At 37.7% G+C, this 23,355-nt stretch overlaps 1 protein-coding gene across 4 annotated transcripts in view; it reads left to right on the top strand.

Moving 5' to 3' along the window:
• asic1b (acid sensing ion channel subunit 1b) overlaps window positions 1–23,355 on the top strand; it is a 197,474-nt gene that overhangs the window by 138,096 nt on the left and 36,023 nt on the right. The window contains exons 1-2 of one of the 4 annotated variants that reach the window (XM_089120867.1): window positions 5,630–7,018; window positions 15,939–16,089. In XM_089120867.1, coding sequence (XP_088976993.1) covers window positions 6,419–7,018; window positions 15,939–16,089 — 751 coding nt within the window. In that variant the 5' untranslated portion in view covers window positions 5,630–6,418. Of the gene's footprint in view, window positions 1–5,629; window positions 7,019–15,938; window positions 16,090–23,355 lie in introns of those variants that run through there. The other 3 variants (XM_089120864.1, XM_039664440.2, XM_039664443.2) reach the window with 3 other exon arrangements.

The raw sequence follows: 23,355 nt of genomic DNA, 5'->3' as shown, positions 1-23,355 counted from the left end.
AGAAATATTTGCATGTATATACTTTTATATTTTTCAAATATAAATATTTGATATATTAATAGCACATTTTTCTTAAATATACACATACACGTGTGGGTATTTATATATACAAATTAATTATACACACTACACACACACACATATATTATGTAAACACAAACTTTTATTTTGGATGCGATTAATCGTTGCCCATCCCTAGTTCCGAGTGCCTGACAACTGTGAGGGGGGTGAATTTTTTCTAACTCGCTAGTTTAGATCATATTTAGATATAAAATATATGTAAATAAGGGCGGTTAACTTTGATTGACAGCTGAGAACGGGCTGCGCCGAGTAAATTTGACGTCTCTGCCATGATCTGACAACACATCGTACCACCTCTATATCCTTTCTGAACATTTGTATTTTGTATTTCCCAAGATTTTCCAATATGGCGCCGGCCATACCCCCCATAGACAGCCTCAAACCCGTTCTATGGGAGTCTATGGGTGACGTCACCGACGCTTTGTCCATATTCTTTACAGTCTATGGTTTTTGTCCCCCAATTATAACTGTATCTTTCTTGAAATCTTTTAAATGCTTTGATCATGATTTCTCATGAAAATCCGTCAAATGTCATGACCATTCTTGTCCTGAGACACATCTTTATCTTTCCTGATGAATGTTACAGTGCAGCTCATTAGATTTAGAGAAAAAAACACTCTCTCTCTCTCTTTCTCTTGCATGCTCATGTTTTCTGTTTCTGGCTTTGGCCATGATTTATGCTCTCTTCTCTTCCACTGCTGCATTGTCTAGTTTATTATTTATTTCTCTCTCTTTCACCTAGTGTCGTTCACCATTCTTTCAATACATAAAACTGAAGCTCGTCTGCCACCGTCAGAAGTGAATCATCTCTTTTATCGTGTGAGAGATTCGTTGGCCTCCTTGCACAGCTGCAGACTCTCCGCAGAGGACACTTGTCTTCAGCCTGGCTGCTGATAGCCTATAGGCAGCTTTCCAGATCACTACAGCATACACTAGTAGTGTCTGAGGACTGGGTTTAGTGTGCAGAATGTTAAGCAACAACGGGATGGACAAACCAGCTGTGATACTAGTTTCTAATATTTGTCTAAATCTGTAAATGTCATCTCTTTAAAATCTCAAGACTGCAATGATATTACCGATCACATGGAGATTTTGCTTCTCAGATTTAAAAAAAGACCCAATAATCTTACATGTGTAAAACAAATTATACACTCTAGGTTGTTTTAACTCAACTTTGGGTCAAATATGGACAAACCCAAAAGTTGGGTAAAAAAAGTCATTAAACATGTAACCCAATGGCTGGGTTTGTCCATATTTGACCCAAAGTTGAGTTAAAACAACTCAGCAATTTTTAGAGTGCATTATTAATATAGAATTTTATAATTTATGAACTTTTTAAATACTATTTCTCTTGATTAAAATCAGAGTTTAGAATGAGTTCTCAAAAATGTCTCAAATTGGGCTCAAATTCGCCAAATATTCAATCAGAACTCTAATTTTTCATCAAACTGCTCCCTACAAAAGTTTTTAGGCTCTTTACACTGTACATTTCAGAGTTGGAAATAAAACTTAAATCCATTAAAGCTACTTTCTTTTTCTTCTTACTTTCTGTTGACTTCAGCCATCTTTGCCAATGGTGACAGTTCAAAAATGGGCAAAAGCACTTCTTGTGTTTGCTTTGCCTGAAGTTTGCATGCCTGTAATTCAAGAAGTATTAAACGATATTTTAATATCCTTTTAGATTCAAATTCTTTAAAACAAAATGTTTTGGTGTCTTAATTTTTAAGGCACAATTTGATTCATTTTCAAAGATATTGGGGATCTCAATGTGGGTCCATGATTAAAATCTTGAAGTCTGCTGATTTTCGATATATAGCTAAACCAACGCATATTAAATATCATCCACTTCTTATCAAAACTACACTTCAATGTATTTAATATTTGTCAGGAATGTGCATACATGCATATACCGAACGTCTTTGTAATTTCAGTCAATAGCATTTTTAAACAATGGCACTTAAAATTTTGATTTTAATATTATTGCAAACATGTATCGATGAATGAAAATGTATATTTTTTAGGGCTGTGCAAAAGTTAATTGCGATTAATCGCATCCAAAATAAAAGTCTGTGTTTACATAGTATATTTGTGTGTGCTGTATATAATTATTTTGTATATATAAATACACACACATGTATGTATATGTTTAAGAAAATGTGTTATTCCTATATAAAATATTTATATTTATAGAATATAGATTATGTATTTATATATATATACAGAATTTAAGCGCAAATAATTCTTAAATATATACATGCATGCATAGATATTTATATATACAAAATAATTATATACAGCACACTCAAATATATTATGTAAAACAGACTTTTATTTTGGATGCGATTAATCGCAATTAACTTTTGCACAGCCCTAATATTTTTCAATTAAAGAGAACTTAGACCATATAGAAACCATATAAAAAACTTTTTGGAATAGAAAAGTCGCATTTCAACAGATGAAGAAATCAAACTTCATCAAATTTAATTTTCCTCAAGAAATACATAATCTTCCTTTTAGGCAAGAAGCGCTTTACTTTGACTGAAGAAATCAATGAGCTCTTGTTGTAATGTTTGCCATTTCATTCCAAATGGAAGGAGCTGTATTGCTGTTGTGCTTTTTGTTTTCCCTTTGTTCACCGTGAAATACACCACTCTGGAAAACATCAAGGCTATTTTGGGCTGCAAACGATTTTTCCCATCAAATGCAGTCTCAGTTGTGGCTTTGTCATTGTTCCAGTCTCTTCCTAAACCCACTGGCCATCTCTGCTAGACTTCAGTATCACTTAGCTAACACACTTAATGCAGTGAAACTGCCTACCAAAACCTAAAACTGAATAACCGCGCAGTTTTACTGCAAATACCATGGTTAAACTACACTCTTATAATAAATGGTTCTATATAGAACCTTAAAAGGTTCTATCAGCGATACATATGTAGAAATCCTAAAAGGTTCTAAACAGAACCCTTTATAAGAGTTCAATTATAAGAACCCTTTACAGTTCTTTGTAACCAGGAAAAAGGTTCTATATGGAACCTTTTGGGTTCATTCAATTCGGATTAAATATTTCATAACATTGACAAATATTTATGAATGCATGTGAATGATCACAAAATTCAAGATGTAATGTATATATTTATATCATTTTATGTAGTTCATCAATATCACACGAAAAGTGCCATTTTCGTTTTTCTCCTCCACAAATCAGCATGATTAAAGTGTGATATTATTAACAGTTTAATAAACAATAATTTAATTACAACTACAATATGTTGCTGAATAATGTAATATATGAATAATAGCCTATACCTTTGTGCCAAAACGGTTCTTTCTTGTCATTATAGAACCTTTTTTAGCATAAAACGTCCCCTATGCTTATATAGAACCCCAAGTTGAACATGGTTGATTTGTGGTTATCAGGGTTTAACTGTAGTAACCATGTTTTATTAGTAGTAAAACCGTGGTTCATTTTGAATAGCAGAGATTGGTTCCTCAAACGTTCTCTATTGTAGGAGTTTTTAACGTCATATGGTTTACCAAATCAGTCATTTTCAGTGTTAAAATACCCCTTTGTATCCCAGTGCAATGTTGTGTAAAGAATACAACTATTTCGGGTCATGCTTTTGCCTTTCAATCGGCATCGAGAGGGTCCACTTTTGGACCTAGACTACTGAAGCATTTTATACACAAATCAAAGGCCAAAGGAGATGTACCACCACCCTTTCTTAGAAAAGAGCAGAGCATATCAATTTAAGAGGCTTGCATCAACCCTTTTTTCAATCTTCACCAATATGATGAAATCATTTTCCAGTCTTTTAACCCATTTCAGCATCTAAAAGAATTAGAGCTATATGCAAAGATTAATTGCGATTAATCGCATCCAAAATAAAAGTTTGTGTTTACACAATATATTTGTGTGTGCTATGTATAATTATTTTATATGTATAAAAACACACACATGCAAGTACATGTTTTATTTATATATAAAATATTGATATATAATATAGATTATGTATTTATATATATGTATACAAATTAATTATACACAGCACACACACACATATATATTATGTAAACACAAATTTTTATTTTGGATGCAGATTAAATTGCAATTAATACGGAATTTTACGAGATGGCTAATTCGTAACAATTCATACGACCTCACTCGTACGAATTAGGACGATTTTGCTATATCGTACATATTTTACGAATTGGCTAATTCGTATGAATTCGTACAAATGACCTACCCCTGACCCCGCCCCTAAACCTAACCACCACGTGGGTTTAGACAAATCGTAAGAATTCGTACGAGTGAGGTTAGCCACTTTTTAATCACTCGTACGAAAATTGGTCGTGAGATAGGGTAGGAATACATCGTTCCTTTGCAGCAGCAAACTGTGAGGAGTGTTTCTCTGAAAAAAAAAACAACATCAAAAAAACCCCAAACAACATCAACACAGGTTCCTTGTATTAAATTGTATTAAATTGTCCAAGCTGCAGTGCAGTCCCAGTTTTTGCCGAATACTAATTTGCGTCTTCATCTGGGTGTTGATGTAGCTCAGCGTGTGCTTGTCCCCGTGGCGGAGCTGCATCCTCTTTGATGAAGACACTTGTAAAAAGCATCTGTGACTGACGAACATGTGGGTGTGCAACGACGAACTGCCACTGGGGTCTCATTCCAACTTCGCATGACTATGAGAAATTCAAATCATTGCTATTCCTTCTGCCTGAGCCCTGAAAGTGACAAAAAGAAGCTTTTTGAAGAGAGAAGCACAATCCTTAATTGTTTATTCATAATTTTAACATTTCTAAATCCAATTTATATAATTATAAACAATAGAGTGGAAACCTGGATGAAGTATTTTTGTAGGTCAACCCATGTTCCTTCGACAAAAAAAAAACAAAAAAAAAAAAGGTGTTGTTTTTTGTCAACAGAGGATTTTTCCATTGGCTTTTGGATTATTGCAGAAACTGAAAAAAAAAGAACTCACTATTGCAGAAACTCACTAAAATCACTTTTTCTTTAACAAATCATCTTCTCTGTCTAAAGAAATTTAATACATGCGTATATCACGATCCGTTCTCTTTCAAAATAACTTGTTAATTGTTTTCGTGATCCTCAAATTCTCTTTGTCATTAAAAACCTCTTCTTGGCACAAATTTAATGTGACTTTGAATTTAAATGTCAAATGTGAATCTTAACGCCTCCACTGTAATTTATTTGCTCCTCGCGTATATTTTTCCCTCAATAAAAGAAAGGGCAACAGAAGAGGACACACAGTGCTTGAATGTCGACAGATCCACCCACCGACATTCACTTCACATAAGACCGAACGCATCCAGGTGTTTACAGGTTTATTTTGGCACAATGTTCTGGTCAATACTGTCCTCTGTTATGTACACATTTGGACAAGAACCCATTGTGAAGTAGAGCCTGCCAGTGAAAAAAAAGGGGTTATTGACTTTGAACACATTGTTAAGTAGGCCATGACCTGTGGGCCGGGCATTATGCCCACTCTTGCCTGCTTGACTAACAGCCTAAACTTAAGAACAAGCACACTTACTGTCTGACACGGTTAGATATTACAGTGAAAGTGCTGACGTCAACGTGAGTATGCGTGTGCTATTTTCGATGGCATACTCCATGAATATATTAACAAACTGAGTTCACTGTCACACTGAATTCATTTAGAGACAAATTTGGATTCAAATGTGGCAATATTTTTTGATTTTGTCATCGTATGGGTAAAAAAAATCGCTCATGGTTAATAATCATAGAAATACATCCGTTTTCTTCTAATTTAATGGGAAAAGGGAGAACCGCTGCAATGGGAAAGTTCAGTGAAGTAAAAGACGGCAGAGGATGAGCGCGTTCACAGAGAAACAGAACAGAGCAGAGCGCGCGCGGAAGGGACGGAGCTCGCGCTGTTGTTGAAACGAGCGGTAAATACTCCCCAGTGAATTACTTCGACTGAATTTAAGAAAATGTAACTTCTTAAAGTGCAGAGAACAGATACAGAATGACAGAACCGCAAGAGCACATGACGCGAGGAAAATGTGGCGCCGTATCTTTTTCTGGCAACAGTTGAGACTTTTATACGGGCTAGCCTATTGCGCTTCTCTGAGGGAAAATATGGAGAAATAGTAGCAGCTATTGAACCGTCCTCATTCACTATTACAGCGCTGTATTTCAAACAGTTCTGATGAACCTGCTGATTCCTTTCCCGAGAAAATAATCGCCTCAGGAACAGAACCGGGCGATGATTACTCGTTTTGGAGAGCGCTGGAGCGTTTAACGCGTCGCTTCTGAGGTAAAACTGCGCGTCAAACGTTCTCCAAAATGTGCCAAGGCGACGCCGCACCGAAACAACGCACGGAGGGATCTCTAAAAGAAGCTGGAAAGCTCTTCTTAAAGCACACGACCTTTCACGGATTAAGACACGTCTTTCTGAGCGGCTCGTACCCGCGCAGAGTCGCGTGGCTGCTGGCGTTTTTGACTGCGTTGGCGCTTCTTCTCACTTGGTCCTCCAACCGGGTCCGATACCTGCTTTCGTCGCCGGTGTACACCAAGGCGCATATGGTTTACGCTAAACGCCTCGTGTTTCCCGCCGTGACGATTTGCAACCAGAACATCATACTTCCGCGACGTATGAAAAAACCGGACATCTTTAGCGCGGGACGGTGGCTCGGGCTCTTCGGGAAAAATTGGCAGGTGTCCGCCGCGGTTCGAGACGCGCTCGCGTCGCACGATGACGGAACTAGTGAGCCTCCCTGGTCACCGTTATCTCGCATACTGGACTTCAACCACTTTCTGCCCCCTCCTCGAGACTCTCAGCCCTCCATGAGGCAGTTATTGGACCGTCTGGGGCATCAGCTCGAGGAGATGTTACTTTATTGTCGATTTCAGGGGCAGCTGTGCGGACCGCGCAACTTTAGCACCGTAAGTGTGTTCATTTAACTTTAGGATAAAAACAATGAATGGAGCGTTAATGAAAGCGTTCCAACATGTCATTTTTTCCCCTCTTGCATTTGTTTAATAAAAAGTAATTAGTTCATACTAGCATACTACCATATTTCTCGTAGTTTATTTTGGAGTAGTTGAAAAAAATTCAACTACGGTAATTTAATACAAACTTTTGAGCATTTCAATGTAGCCACTGTGGTATACATCCCACAATGCATTGCATCTCGACCTTCCATGTCCATTGTAGCAAATTAACTGCATGTAATTTCAGCTTCAATTTTAATATTTTTTTTACTCTATGTAATTGATTTGGAAGATAAACAGAATACTGTTTGCCTACTACTTTTTTTATATAAATAGTAAAAGCTCAAACTCTAGTTACAATTTATTTGTTAACACTCTATTTTAAAGTGTCTTTGTTACATGTAGTTTCTATAGAAATTACTATAAATAATGCATAATTTAACTAACGCTAAACTAATCTTAATCCTAACCCATATATAAGCTACATGTAACAAGGACACTTTAAAATAAATTATAACCCTTTATTCTAAGGTGACGTATTGTACTTACTCAAATAAGTACTGAGTAATGATGATTAGCTACTTGTTATGGTGTGGGTTTGGTTTAGGGTTAGTTACTTGCAATTATCCACAATTGACTGTTATTACTACGTCACCTTAAAATAAAGTGTTTCCGATTCTCTTAATGCTTTATATATTGCGTACTTTGGACAGTATTGGAAATAACCATTTGTCTGCATGGAAAAATGGATCCCACATAATGCCAGAATGCAAGATATTGCAGGCATTTTCACACAAAATTGAAATTAAAAAAATGTAAAAAATTGAGAGTCGAGACGATGAATGTCGCTCACTGGATTAAACATACAAAATAAAAAGATCACATGACAATGTTTGAAATATTTTATCATTGCACTCTCTCCTCTCGTGCTATTTTTAAAAATAGTAAGCAAATACATTATCATCTGCACTGTATAAAGTAAATGTATGGTTGTGCTCTACATGGCCTCAGTCTTGACCCCATTTATCTTGGTGACTGCTTGTTTTAGTATCGTTTTATATGCGCAGTTATATTTATGTCAGTAAACAAATACAATGCTGCTCTAGTGTCATGTTGAAGACATTTAGCAATGTGACTCCTGGGATCTGCTTGATATAGTGCATCTGGAGGCCCTCAGCATCCCAAGAGCCGTATCTGCAATCTCCTCGCGTCCAGGTCGCATGTAATTTAGCTAAATGTATGCAGCAAGTCGCATTTGCTGTAGAAATTATGATCCGTCATTTTGACGAGGGCAATGCCCCGTGAATATCTTTATTCTTCATTCTGCTTCATGATTGCATTGCCAGTATGTGATTATAGAAGAAAAAAATGAGGAGACACTGTCAAGGTGTGTATTTGGGAAATTATGACAGGATTTATGCAGCTCGTTACTTTTTAACACTTCAATTTTGCATGATTTTTTTAGGGGAATTGCTGTTGTTTAGCATGAATCATTTAACTGTTGGGCTTGAAGCATTTTGACTTGATTTGTACTGTAGCTCAGCATCAATGCAGCTGCTGTGGTAAAAGGCCACTTTCCCTATGGGCTTGTTTCTTTTTAGTCAATACACACACACAAACACACTACTTTAAACATCTACATGTACACAAAACTTTTGCTTTGTAATTCCACTTTTCTTTCCCATTTTCACACATGAGCAGAGTCACTTTGTCTAGTTCAATTGGAGCGCATGAGTGGAAAGAATTCGAGGGTCTGTACAGATTCGCTTTCATTTAAATTGCATCTATCCTGTACTATCAGCACACTGGAGTCTGAGATTGAAGTGTCAGCCGAGCTTGAAGTAAACTGTAATTACCCTAACACAGTTCTCAACCACTCTGCATTTCTTCTTACTGTAAAGGAAAATGTATTTTCCAACAGAAACGCTCTGTTTTAAGTGCACACTATTGGTAAGAAGGGATTGTGAGTGATATTGTAATACTTCCCCTCTTCAAAAAAGATGAATGTGGATTTAAAAAGGGTCATTTATGTAGAAGAAATGTGATTTTGGAGCTTTCTAGACTGAGAAAAGCCAGAAAATGTATTTTTGGCTTATGTGGATGAAAGACAACAACTCCCAGAATGCACTTGCTTCACTGCCCTAGGAAGCCACGCCTACCGTTAACAGAGCGCAGTCGTTAAACAACAAGTCTAGGCTACTAGTGAGTCTCCGTGATGAGTCTGCCCGGGATTTCGAGATCGCCCAAAATGTTCGGGATTCGGCTTTTGCGTTCTACAGTCGCCATTCGTTATGTTAACTGTGGCGAGCGGGACAAGTGAGGGCCGCGGGAGAACGGTGCGAGGCCGGTGGCGTGATTACCGATGAGCGACACCTGTGAGACGCACCGGTCTCGTATCTCTCAAAGAGGAGGATTTTCTTAGCAATGTTAAAACGCACATCAATCACTTGTTTAGCGTTCATGTAAACACTACATTCACATTCACCAATCGGAATGAATTGAGTTAGATAAACAATAAACAATGAATGGCGACTGCAGAAAGCAAAAGCTGAATCCAAGACATTTTGTACGATCTCGACGGCCGGACGTGTCGGGGAAAAAGAGGATGGTAACCCCTACTACTCATTTTTCTCCACAGAACAAGAGCCTGCTAGCTTAGTTTCCAAAAAAAGATGTCCGACACTATGTGTTCATTCTGTGAGTGAGATCGCCCTCTATGGGCGGGTTGAGAACATGCGGGACAGACCCGACTACTGACTATAGTCTTTAGCCTCTGGCCAAGAAATCCCTCGATGACGCAAAATGACGATTTTGAGCTTGTCCACTTTCGACCACTTCAGAGATAGTTGAAAACGCATTAGCTTTGTTAGCGTAAGTGCTCATGCGTTCGAATGTGTTCGAACAGCCACAAAAGACTGTCTACTCTCCACCTACTGAACTATTGCATAAACATTATGGGAAACGCTCTTGCCAGATGGGATTATTTTGTCCATTAGATCAAAAGATCTTATTAAGCAAGCCCTTACATTTACCCTCCCCTCAAAGAAATTAAGACTGAAGTGATTGAAAGTGAACAAAGCAGACAGATTAAAACACATGTAAACGGGTTAGTCTGGCGTTGATCTACTTGAAACACGTAAACATGGCCGGGTTTGTTGCTTTCAGAAGTTTCCTCACTGGTGGGAGGTTTGGGCCGTGCCATTATGATTTTATATGACTGATTGGGTTAAAAATTAATATTGTGTTGTGTTATGTAATATCATGTTTATTATTGATGTATCTACCTTAAGAGGAACTGTGGTGCGAAAATTTACTCAAAGTGTCTACAAATGATATGAATCATTCATAGTGTTCTCTCACCTTCATATTTTCTTAATTATCTCTAGTTTTATTTTTTTTGCATTGCATTCCTCAGTTTTTCAAACGAGAGATGATTTGAGTATTTGAATGAGGATGGACATCTCAAAGGAAAAGCCGCTTGTCTGCTGACTTCACTACTGTGCTGCAGGTGGATTGACTCATATTGAGAATCAATGAGCCTTTGGCTCTAAAGATAGGAGTCCACTGTGGAGACGTATTTGAGAGATTGAACTGAGATGACATTGAGAGATTGGAGCCTGTGTTTCTGTCCACAGGCAGACCACTAACAGATAAATCGTAACCCCTTTAGCAGGCCTGGTGGTCCTGAATTGGCCACATTACCACTCCATTACATCACCGAGTCCGCTGTCGAAGTTAGCGACGGTTGTCAATAGAGGAGCCGGTATTGATTTTTGCGGCCAACTTTAGTTGAGGCACATCCTGTGTGCCAGTATTGATTGCTGTCAGACCGGGAACACAAACCTCTCAAATATAACAAACACTTTAGCCTTAAAGATCAAACCCACACACTTTTAAAACACAGACATTTTAGTCTGAATACTTAAAATAATTCACTTATAAAATAAAAATTATGTGGTTCCAACCCCCCAAAATGCTCCATAAAAGTAGTCCCCATAGCTTTTACACTATCTTCCCAATCATTTAAAGCCAAATTATGGGTTTGTTTGCTTCATGATAGCCATAGGTGTTTATTTAATCAAGATTGGGCCTTTTTTTGCAACATGAGCGGAACAGATTTGTGTAAATTGTTCGCGAAACCATGCTAAGTTAACCTGTCATGTTCAATTGAGTGTCTTGCATATTCTGCCCACATTTTCTGACTGAAGATTGTCTGATTTGGAAAGCATGTGACAGGTTCAACAGCTTGACTTTGGCTTCACTGTTCGTATATAATTTAGTCGTTTTCCGATTCAGCAGCGTTGATCTGATCCGTCGTGAAAGCGCAGAGCCATCGCGCTTCTGAAGCCACCAGCTGCGGCAACCTGGACAGTGAGTTGTGCAGCTTATTAGACACGCAAGCTTTGCAATCAAAGTCTTTTGACAACTCTGACAAACAGCTTTAGCTTGCTAGGAGCTCGCCGTGGTGCGCGGGCAGCCCTCGAGCGGGCGGCACGGTGCCGTTTGGGTCTTGGTGAATTATTCATTCCAGAAGGCGCAACTGTCATTGCGCTGATCTTGATCAGTACTGATGGGTATATCAGTCACGCTCGCGAGACACCGCGTCTTCTTCGGCAGCCTCACTTCTATCACGGTGAAGTGGAAGCTAATAGTGACGTATCGTCTTCTATTTCTGGCCCTGCTGCGTAAGGTGGATTGTGAAATTGCTTTGTGGAGTTACAGGCATGTGGAAGAAAGCATTAAATAAATAAATAATAGGCGTTTTTTGTCTCGGGCTGCAAGAAAAAACAATGCAATTTTAAAATCACTCATATTTTATGATATTTCATAGGGTTTGCCTCCTTTTGTGTTGATAAATATGTTGGGTTTTTCTGAGTGGGTATTAAAATACTGCCACCTATAATTGAACAGATTATGTTTCAACTTGTACTATATTTCCTTTTATTTCCTTCCAGGTATTTTGTTACATGTACAAGTTCTTACACACAAGTCATACACACTCGTCAAGTGCTTAGGACACCTGATTAAGATGCATCCATTCCAAGGTCCAAAACTTACTAAATCTTACATTCTTACAAGTGTTTAAAAAAAAGATTTTAAGGTTTTATACACCTGCTATTTGCTATATTTATTTATATAAAGTATATAAAACTTGTAATCTTTTACCATAAGTTTGTGTTAACACAATAGTTGACATTAACTGTCAATGAAGAAAACTAAGCAGGCGATAGTGGTCCTGATGGAAAAATATTGATGGTAAATCTTCTCAATTGATCCAAAATTGGCACATATGGAAATAAGTAAATTCTTTTGAATTTAATGCAGCTTGCATAACATTTATTCACTTCTTCACTCTTTTCCGAAAATTTGACGAAAATTTTGTCAAATTGTGTCATTGACGAAATTTTCCGACTTTGTGTTTTCACTGCTATGTTGTAAGGGGGCGCTATTACCCATCTTCTGAAAGATAGCATATGAAGATAGCATATTTAATCACATGCATATGTAAAATAACATTAAACAGCATATAATTCAAAACTGACTAATGTTACTGAATAAATTGTGGACTCAGGATGAGCGATAGGACTGTGAAGCTGTGGGGGTGTTGATAGACTATTTTCATCATTTTGAATCAGATCTGGATGTAGTCATTGACAAAAACGTTTTTCTCAAAATTATGTTTTTTTAATGAAACTTAACGACATTCAAGTGTGAATAAAAATAATGCATGAAGCTATAATAAAACGTTTTTATGTGTGTGTGTGTGTTACAACATTCTGGGGGGCCATGACAATGGTCACATGACAATGTGAAAAGGATTAAAAAATGCTGGTGGTGTCTGGAAACTTTTTTTAAAATGCTGGCGGGGAAAGAGTTAAGATCTTCATTGCATTTTGAAGTACTCATGGCTTTTTACGCAGACTAGATTTTATTTTCAAAGAAATCGCTGATTAAGGCTGTGAGTTCTCCGCGCCTCCCCTGTGATTCCAGTCGACTGAGTCTCTGAACAGCGTCTGCCAACTGACAGCGGTCTACTCGGAGATCAGAGCGTTTGGCTCCCTCAAAGTCCCCTCAACGCCAGAAAGTTTTAAAGCCGTTCCATTTTTCATGAAGTCCCGTTACAAAGGGCAAAAATGATAATGTATTATTGATGGCTTCATTCCCAATGGAGGCTGTTCTCGTGTATTAAAGCAACAGAAACACACAAGATGTTTTCGCACTAAAAATTTAACACACGTTAGAGCTCCGTTTGGTAAGTGTTGTTTCGGTGAAGCATTGCCAGTACTGTTGCTCTTATTTAGGGTTTAGTGATGTGTCCAAACCCTTAACAAAGTATTTTAAGTCCGACTTTTATAAATGCTGACAAATAAACGAATGAATTTCAAGCCTCAAAATAACAATATACAGTGTGTCCCCCAACCCATTTTCCTTGTAGAGCGGCTTGTGAAGCCTTTTGGCTATTGTACACATTTTCAAAAGCTTTGTTAGCAAATAAAGGTCGTCATGAAGGCGAAAATAACAAGCAGGCATCCGCACTCAATGGACCGGCGGCCTTGTTGTGGAAACTTCATTGTAAAGTTTCTCAGAGAGACGCCACAACACTTTCCGCTAGCATCGACTCTCCTGGGTCCCAAGGTCAACGTCGCCCTTACCGACTACTCTGTGTTGCCACGGTTACCACAGCAACTCGTCTTGGCAACAGCCTTGATTATGTTTGCTAAACGATTAATAGGCTGTTATCTCATCGGGAGTAGTTTAGATGTTGAAGAAGCTCTGGAGCACTTATTATCGGTAATGGCAAAAGGGAACAATTGCTCTGATGCATTTAAACATGAGCTTTTAAAAGCATTTTTGTGGATGTTTTTTTTTTTGGGCATCGTATGTGCTTTCTGAACATCCAAATCGATTATTTAACTGCCCAAAATGCTGTCTATGTAAGAAGCTCACAAGTTGGCCTATAATCACCCAAAAAAATAACATTTTGTCATAATTTACCCATCCTCGAGTTGCTCCAAACCTGTAGGAGTTTATTTCTTCTGTTGAACACAAAATATGATATTTTGAAGAATATGGGTAAACACAAATGTGATGGACCACTTTGACATCCATAGCATGAAAAACCAAAATACTGGGGAAGTAAAATGTTTCATTTTTGGGTGAACTGTCCCTTAAACTGAACGAGTCTGGGACAGTGCTGTAGAGTTTTTGGTCCTATACATATCTAAGTATTTATTTTATGCATTGCAAACTTAAAGGAGTAGTTCACTTTTTAAAAAAAAAACGTTTGCTGATAATTTACTCACACCAATGTCATCCAAGATGTCCACGTCTTTCTTTCTTCAGTCGAAAAGAAATTAAGGTTTTTGATGAAAACATTCCAGGATTTTCTCCATATAATGGACTTCAATGGGGTCCAAACAGTTCAAGGTCCAAATGAGAGTTTCAGTGCAGCTTCAAAGGGCTTTAAATCTTTTTTCGAGTCATGACTCGAAGGGTCCTAGATAAGACCCTTATTCATCCTCTGGTGTCGTTTAAAGCCCTTCGAAGCTGCACTTTTGGACTTTGAACCGTTTGGACCCCATTGAAGTCCATTATATGGAGAAAATCCTGGAATGTTTTCATCAAAAACCTTAATTTCTTTTCGACTGAAGAAAGAAAGACGTGGACATCTTGGATGACATGGGGGTGAGTAAATTATCAGAAAAAGTTTTTTTTAGAAGTGAACTACTCCTTTAAACATTTGTTTTTTTGTGGCATTTGTTTGTGAAATCTGCTTGTCAAATATAAATCTTGCTAAAATGACCTAGCTGGCTTACATTGTTTTTGATGAATGATTTTTCTGCCTTGTATTTTACAACAGATAATTATAATAGTGATACTATATAAAATATGGTTTGTAATTGTGTAATAATTAACACAAATAAACAGGCCATGTGCCTGTAATTCTGAACATGCTTCTTTTGCCGAACGATTCATTGCAATGCGTCCGTGTTGGCATTTTATTTTTTTAAAGAATGTGTAAAAAAGAATGTCAGTCATTGTCTCAAGGACATCTAGAATCTCATAGAAACGCAGTTCAGTCTCAAAAAAGAATCTGTATCTCTCTCTCTTTTTTTTTTTGTCTTGTCTTTGCCAGGATGTGTATAAACGCTCCATCTGTGCATTAGCTGAATCAACCATTCATCTCTCTATCGGCAGCATTTCATCACACAAACTGATCTGACACATCTTTCAATGTCTTTGAGAGGTTTCAATCTCAAAGAGAACACATGTTGCATTTCTTTTACATTGATGTCATTCCCTGGAGAGCTGCTGGCATTTTCTTTCGTTATATGTTTTCTAAAGACGTGGCCATTTCATTTCCTCCACACCGAAACTCTCGCATTTGTCCCCGATGGTAATCAGGTGGTCCCGCAGCGAGGTTGTGTTTCTGAGACGCCACACTCTCCATATCCTGCTGTCTGTGATCTGATTAGATGTCCATTAGTTCAGTTTCAATTAAGACTGGCGGCATGAGCACCTCTGCCCGAGTGTAGACCACGTCACCCGTTAGAGATGCTCTATAATTAATCAGATCATTTCCTGAATCCGGACTTGAAAGCGGGAAGTGCAACTGACTCATTCCTGTTGTGAAGTGCCTTTGAACTCTTGACTTTAATGAATACACTTCTGTTGGCATAAAAGGCTTTCATACATGGAACACCTCGACTGTATTACTTATAACTCGACTTTTTATTTATAACAGTATACAAGCGTTTGATGAATGTATGTGGCTGTGATCACTGGAAAATCTTTAAACATGATTCTGTATATTGCTTGCTTTTGACGAGTGAGAAAAGTGTACAAGTTGAATTCTCTCTGTTTATTTCAGATCTTCACACGCTATGGAAAATGCTACACCTTCAACTCGGGGCAGGACGGGCGGCCACTGCTGGTCACTATGAAGGGAGGGATGGGGAATGGCCTGGAGCTGATGCTGGACATCCAGCAGGACGAGTACCTGCCCGTGTGGGGAGAGACCGGTACGACTCACTAAACCCAGTAATCTCATGTGTCTTCTCCGTTTTAGATGAGATCCCATCATGACCGGTGTTCTGAAAATTCATGCTACCCATCGAGATTTGCTACTTACTGGTTATGCGCATGTGCAGACTCATAGTTTTTTTTTTTTTACAAAAGGTACATTTTCCTGTTATAATGTATAATTTCCCTTTAAAAATGCTTACTACCATATGAATATTTGTACGGTCAGCCAGCTGAAAAAGAATAACTGAAAGTTTCAGTTACTATGAGGAAAGGTGTACTTTGACAAGTCAAAGATGAATATTTTATGATAATTTTTACTTTTCACACCGTTTTAAAAATAAAAACAGTAGTCTACAGTATACAGTAGCTACTCATAACTTAGAATTGTATTATAATTGTATTTCATACCACTTTTATCGGCATTCTCTGATCAATTCACGCTACGGTAGCATTTTTCGACAAGGCAGCAAAAATCGACAGAACACCGGCACAAATGTTACACTTGCCTCATTTGTGTCTGTTTTTACATCTCCTAAAGAACTGTAGAAGAGATTGCATCTATGTGGAACCAATATTTCCCCTGAAGAATGAAAGACCTTTTAGGGCTGTCACGATTCCTTGATTAAAGGGTTAGTTCACCCAAAAATGAAAATTCTGTCAGTATTTACTCACCCTCATGTTGTTCCAACCCCGTAAGACCTTCGTTCATCTTCGCAACACAAATTAAGATATTTAAGATATTAAGATCGCTCCTGCATACTAGTCCATAGGCTTCTTGAGGGACTGGCTCTTGCTGTCCCCGAAAAGTCATTAAAGACATCGTTAAAATAGTCCAAGTGACTACAGGGGCTCAATCTTAAGTTTATCAAACGACGAGAACACTTTTGTGCGCAAAAAAACAACAAAAGTAACGACTTTATTTCAACTATTCACTTCCTTCTCCATGGGCCTGTAGTCAGTTAACGTAGTGTGATTGCGTAGAGCTACGTCACACGTAGGCTCACTATTGGCCGACGCTGGTCATGTGTGTGTGATGCGTGTGACGTACAATAACAGAAGCTTACGCTATTAAACTAGTAACCTGACTCGCGCAGAGGGAGAAATAAACGAGTAGTTGAAATAAAGTCGTTATTTTTGTTGTTTTTTTGCGCACAAAAGTGTTCTCGTCGTTTGATAAACTTAAGATTGAGCCCCTGTAGTCACTTGGACTATTTTAACGATGTCTTTAATGACTTTTCGGAGACAGCAAGAGCCAGTCCCTCAAGAAGCCTATGGACTAGTATGCAGGAGCGATCTTAATATCTTAAATATCTTAATTTGTGTTCCGAAGATGAACGAAGGTCTTACGGGGTTGGAACAACATGAGGGTGAGTAAATACTGACAGAATTTTCATTTTTGGGTGAACTAACCCTTTAAATTTGAGTACTTGATTTTTTTTTTAAAAAATCCTCGATTGCAATTTACCTGTGTCGAGTGACCGGCAAAATACTAGAATTAACACATTCCACGAACCAGAATCCATGAATTGCATTATTAGACCGTTTTCTAAGGCTACATGATGTATTAAAGGGATACTTCACCTCTGGAAAGATGGATGTGTATTTAAAATGGGTCATTTATGTAGAGGAAATGTGACATTATTTTTGAATTTGGAGCTTTTTACACTTGAGAAAAGCCAGAAAATGTATTTTTGGCTTATGTGGATGAAAGACAACAACTCCCAGAATGCACTTGCTTCACTGCCTTAGGAGGCCACGCCTACCGGTAACCAGTGTTGGGTGTAACTAATTACTGTAATTTAATTACATTTCCTTTGAAAATGTAAAGTAAGGGATTACTCTTCATTTATCTGTAATTTAATTACAGTTACTTCTGATGTAATTGAGGTAAATACTGTGTATAGATCAATCTGATCTCACAGCGATCCGTATGCATTTTATGAGGTGTCTAAATCGTATGACCGCACTCGTACAAATTCGTATGAATTATTGTAAAATATGTATGAAAAAAGTGTGAAATGACACAAAAAATCGTGGGTTTAACATCAAAATGTATTATCTGATGCTAAAACTTATGTTTTTATAATGTAACCTTCTCCACCTTGATCAGTGTAAGGATAAGTCATGCAATTTTATAGTATTTATTTGAAAGAATTAAAACAGATTCATGTCTATCCTTGTATTATTCAGCTGGTTGAGATTGATATGGGATTTTGAAAGAAATTCGTAATTAAATACTTTTTAGAGAGAGTATTTAGTACAGTAATCTAATTACACTGTTGAAGAGATAATCAGTAACTAGTAATTAATTTCTTTTTTAGAGTAACTTACCCAACACTGCCGGTAACAGAGCGCAGTTGTTAAACAACAAGTCTAGGCTACTAGTGAGTCCCTGTTATGAGTCTGCCCGGGATTTCGAGATCGCCCAAAATGTCCGGGATTCGGCTTTTGCGTTCTACAGTCGCCATTCGTTATGTTTACTGTGAACTGACCTTTTAACAGTGTTGCTCTATTTATTTGAACCAAATATAATTGCTATTAATCGGGTATATTTATTACAAATAATACCCGATTACCTGATTAATCGGCAAAATAATTACTCTTAGTACAATAACAGTTAGTGTCAGCCTTAATCTTTTTCAGATATTTATCAATTTTACACTCCTGATTCACCAATAGAAATAGACACTGAAATGATTCCAGCTGAAACTCTTGGAAATACCCTCATTCTTCCAGGCAGATTTGCATGACTTGAGCTGTCTAAACATCAGTAATCTGCTTATGAGGGTTTAGTTTAGGATTCATTTTTGTTTGCTAGACTGGCGTTCTGACTTTAATATTAATCAACAGGTTAAACTGAATGGACTGTGAATGAACTGATAAATGATGCCTTAAAGCTCACTGCAAGGGACAGAATTAATGCAAATCAATGAAAATACTGCTGGTGGGCATAGACTCAAAAAAGCACATTAGCTTTGTTCCAAAACAGTGTGAACCCCCTAGACAGCTGCCTTATTAGGCAGTATCCTACCTGAAAAAAACTGTTTTGAAACGCTCGACCAGTGTTTATTGTTAGCGTTTTACTAATATTGAAACAAATATTGACAAAATAATCTTTTTTTTATTAGATTAAACCGTTTTATGCCTTAACAGGGCGGCCAGTGAACGACGCTCGGGACCTGTCACTTGCCCGATCGAGGTGTACGACCTATATATCGTATATGATAACGTTATTGTTGATTTAATGATCTGACATTATCAATATGTCCCTCACTTCACAAAAAACAAACAAAAACACACCCATTGAATACACGCATATACGCAATGCAGTCTAGTATATTAGACTAGTGGGTGTGCACATTTAGAGCGCAAGCTTTTACAGCGTGATTAGTCTATTAAAATGCATTTAAAATACCCACAGATTCAACATAAGGGGCGTACATGCCCCTATTTGTCTTATATATTTATATAATTTAATGTAGTTAACCAATATTATACGAAGAGCGTTGTTTTTTCTCCAAATATCAGCATGATTATAAATGTAACATTGATTTTATACAACGTACAGTTTAATATTAAGTGACTTACATTTTAGACATCAAATCGCCCGTTTTTTTCCCAAACAGGCCAGTATAAAAAATCCTTAGCGTTGAGCCCTGTCTTAAAGTTCCTCTGTAGTCAATCATGTTATCCCACCAAAATTACATATTGAAACATTTTTTCCTTGAAAAAAATCTGCCATACCTTAAAATAGCTTAACCGTAACTACACCCTTGCCTCATTTATTATACGCGGTTCTATGAATATGCAAATTAGCCTCGCCTTCACTCACTCACAGCAGCTCAAAGATCCACTTGTTGACGATCACATTGATCTGATTGGTTACAAACACCAGCGATTTCAAACCACGTCTTTTTTCAGTTTTAAAGCATATATAAAACACCACATAGACATATAAACAACATTAATAGCTGGATTTTCACCGCAGGGGGACTTAAGAGCAGTGTTGGGGAAGCTACTCTGAAACTGTAGTTTTACAAGCTACTCGTACGTTAGTAGTTAAACTACAGTCAAGTTACCCTTTTGGAAAAGTAGCTAGCTACACTACAAGTTACTATCAAAAAGTAGCTAGCTACATTGAAACTACTTTTGCTTTTTGAACAACATATTATAAATATTATATTACATATTATTATTATAACATGTTATAAATTATATATTATAAATAACTGAATAAGTGTCTGATGAATGTTTTAATTAAAATATTTAGTGTTTAAAACAATGCAATACAATTATGATTTCATAGAGTATTGTTTTATTACACACAACACTCAAATATCGCAGACTGTTTGTCAAAAGTGCAAAATTGCAACAAATAGCCTACAACATTGCAATAACAAAATATACATTCCACATAAATTGCATTTAGAACATTTTCTCAAAAATACCGATTGAACTTGGACAAATAAGGCCATGGGTAATTAACTTTAGTTGTTTCTCCATCATCCAAATCTGCCGTCACCTCTGGCTCCATCAAAATTATAATATGGGTGTGTCACTGTCAACCCACTTCTTTACGTCAGTGAACCGTTAGCCGCAAGACGCGTGATTAAACAACAGGTGGCGGTAATGGCAAAAAAATGAGTTTGTAATCTAACGAGAAGAAGAATATCCTTGCATCGCGTCGATTCGCGCAGGCTCGACAAACGCGATGTAGCTTTTGCTCGCGCTACACCGCTGCTTGCTGCAAAAAGTAGTTAGCTACTGGAAAAGCTACACTGTTTAAAAAGCAACTGAGCTACAGCCAAGCTACTGAAAAATGTAGTTAAGTTAGTAGCGTCGCTACTTGTAGTTAACTACTCCCCAACACTGCTTAAGAGTAACAAAGATCAAGGATTTGGCCAAAATTAGGTATCTTAAAAAGTTCTATAATTAGAATAGACGTCTCTTTTTTATTAGATTTTTTAATAATACTTTTCAGGAAGCAAAGTGTGCGTTTGTCTTGACTTGTCTGCCATGTGGAAATAAGATATTCACTGAGCTTTTTACAGTTTATTCTGGGATAATTAAACAAGCGATGTTGCCTTAAAAAAAGAAGAAGAATGTGGCCAAAATTAGGTATCTTAGAAGGATTCATAACTATGTATGACTTGTCTGGGTAGGGAGGGAGATCACTTTTGGAACAGAGCTCTTGACATAAAACGACAATAAAAAACAGATCAACGCTCAGCAGGACAATTTAAAAAAACGAACAAGCACAACAATGTGGCTGAAGGTCAGAATGCTGCGAGGAGAAATCTGTGACCTTTCCAGTAAAGTTCAGTCGGTTTCGAGCACTCAAGATTCAGAAAGTGACGTCAGGCTGGATCCCATGGACACACGTTACATTCGCATGTCCGCAAGCCGTCCAGTGAAACTCGCTCGTGTCTGTCTCTCAGTGGGACCCATTTAACAACTCCACACCTCTGTAATTGAAAAGAGAGAGGGGGTAGATGGGAAAGTCTGCACACCTGCCTCTGTCACCATCCGACATTTACCGAGATTGTTTTTATAATGCTGTGATTTCCCAAAGAGCTCTGCTCAAATTTCTCCACACGGCAGGTGCTCTCGGAGGTCTCCGATATCTAATCACATCCTGCGAGCAGCTCTCTGGTTACTCGGGTGAGAGCTGTCCTGAAATCTTTTCCACAGCTGACTGGATTTCACCGTAATTACAGAGCAGCTGTCTCCAAGTCCTGACAATGCCAGGCTCCTTCAGATACAGTGCACTGATTCCTCTCTAAGGCTACTATTAACCCGGGGTTAATGTCTTTTTAACCCTGAGTTAATACACCGGTCACACTTTTAACCCTGGGTTATGAAGCGCTGCTAACCCTGAATTAGACACCAAAGAGGTACAACATGAAATAATGTAGTGCTAGAATGTTTTGGCAAGACTTTTAGCATCAGAAAACTAATTAAAGGTGCACTATGTAAGATTTTTGCAGTGAAATATCCAAACACCACTAGGCCAGTTTAGTTGATTACTTACAATATCCCAAATGTTTCAAACTATTTGTAAATCTTGAGAAAATGGTGATTTTATCCCATAGACATATACACTAGACCTCACCTTGGCTACGGCAGTTCATTGGAACGAATGCGTCAATAGAGCCGCCATCTTGAAACAGGGGAGCCCCTCCACTTTAATGCATCAGCGTCAATGTAGCAGACACAGGTCTAACGGAAATAAAATCACCATAAATCATCATGAATGCGATTTTTCTTGTTTTTTTGTGTATGTATTTATCATTGATTCCAGAAAGAATTTTTTTTTATTTTTTTTTTAAACATTCTTCTTAGTTCAGATTTCATCCGTGAACATCATACGCTGCACAAAAGTCCGCCACCATCAATGAATTCGAAGTAAAGGCAGAGATAGCAGCGTTACCTAGCTACTTCCTATGAAAAGACCCCTGTTCCAAGATGGCGGCGGTTTTGACAAGAGGTCCTCGCTGCAGTCTGTAGCACGATGACGTAGCTGGACGGTCCAATACGTAGTGGATGGATGTGTGTTTTGGTGACGTCATTTACGCATTCGCAGTGCCGATCTCTGATTATAATTCGAATGCATGGGTTTTAAGTGATATGTAAGCTCAATATTGTACTGAGATGATGTTCAAACTGTGTAGTATAATACTGTTAAATAATTATAAGTAATTATTAATGAATAAGTAAGGAAAATGCTAAAATAATAACAGCATAGGGAAAATAAATCTTGTAATAAACCCAATAATGTGTTGCTCTTCACTACAATAATGACAATAACTACAATAATGTAGTTTATAAACTCGCATTTATGTTATACATTCAGAATTGCGAGAAAAAAGGTCAGAATTCTGACTTTATAGTACACAATTGCGACTTTATTTCATGCAATTCTGTCCTTATAACATGCGATTGAGGCTTTATTTCACCTAATTCTTTCTCTATAACATGCGATAAGGCTTTATTTCACCTAATTATGTCTTTATAACATGCGATTGAGGCTTTATTTCACCTAATTCTGTCTTTATATGTCACGGATTGGCCAGGTTCTTCCACCACAATCACCCAGCGATCACAGTCACCAGAGTATTGACGAGAGACACCTGCACCTCATCAACTACACTGCTTCATAAGCACACATCACGCACCTCTCATTGTCCGGGCTCGTTCAAACGAAGCGGACTCATAGTGCTTCTCTCCGCGAGTTTCACTACCAAATCTAACCTGTGTTTCCT

The sequence above is a fragment of the Pimephales promelas genome, chromosome 2 (assembly GCF_988280905.1).
Source record: "Pimephales promelas chromosome 2, fPimPro1.hap1.1, whole genome shotgun sequence".
NCBI classification, from domain to species: domain Eukaryota; kingdom Metazoa; phylum Chordata; class Actinopteri; order Cypriniformes; family Leuciscidae; genus Pimephales; species Pimephales promelas.
Note: the sequence above shows the minus strand (reverse complement) of the source record. Positions and strands in the feature narration are given on the sequence as shown.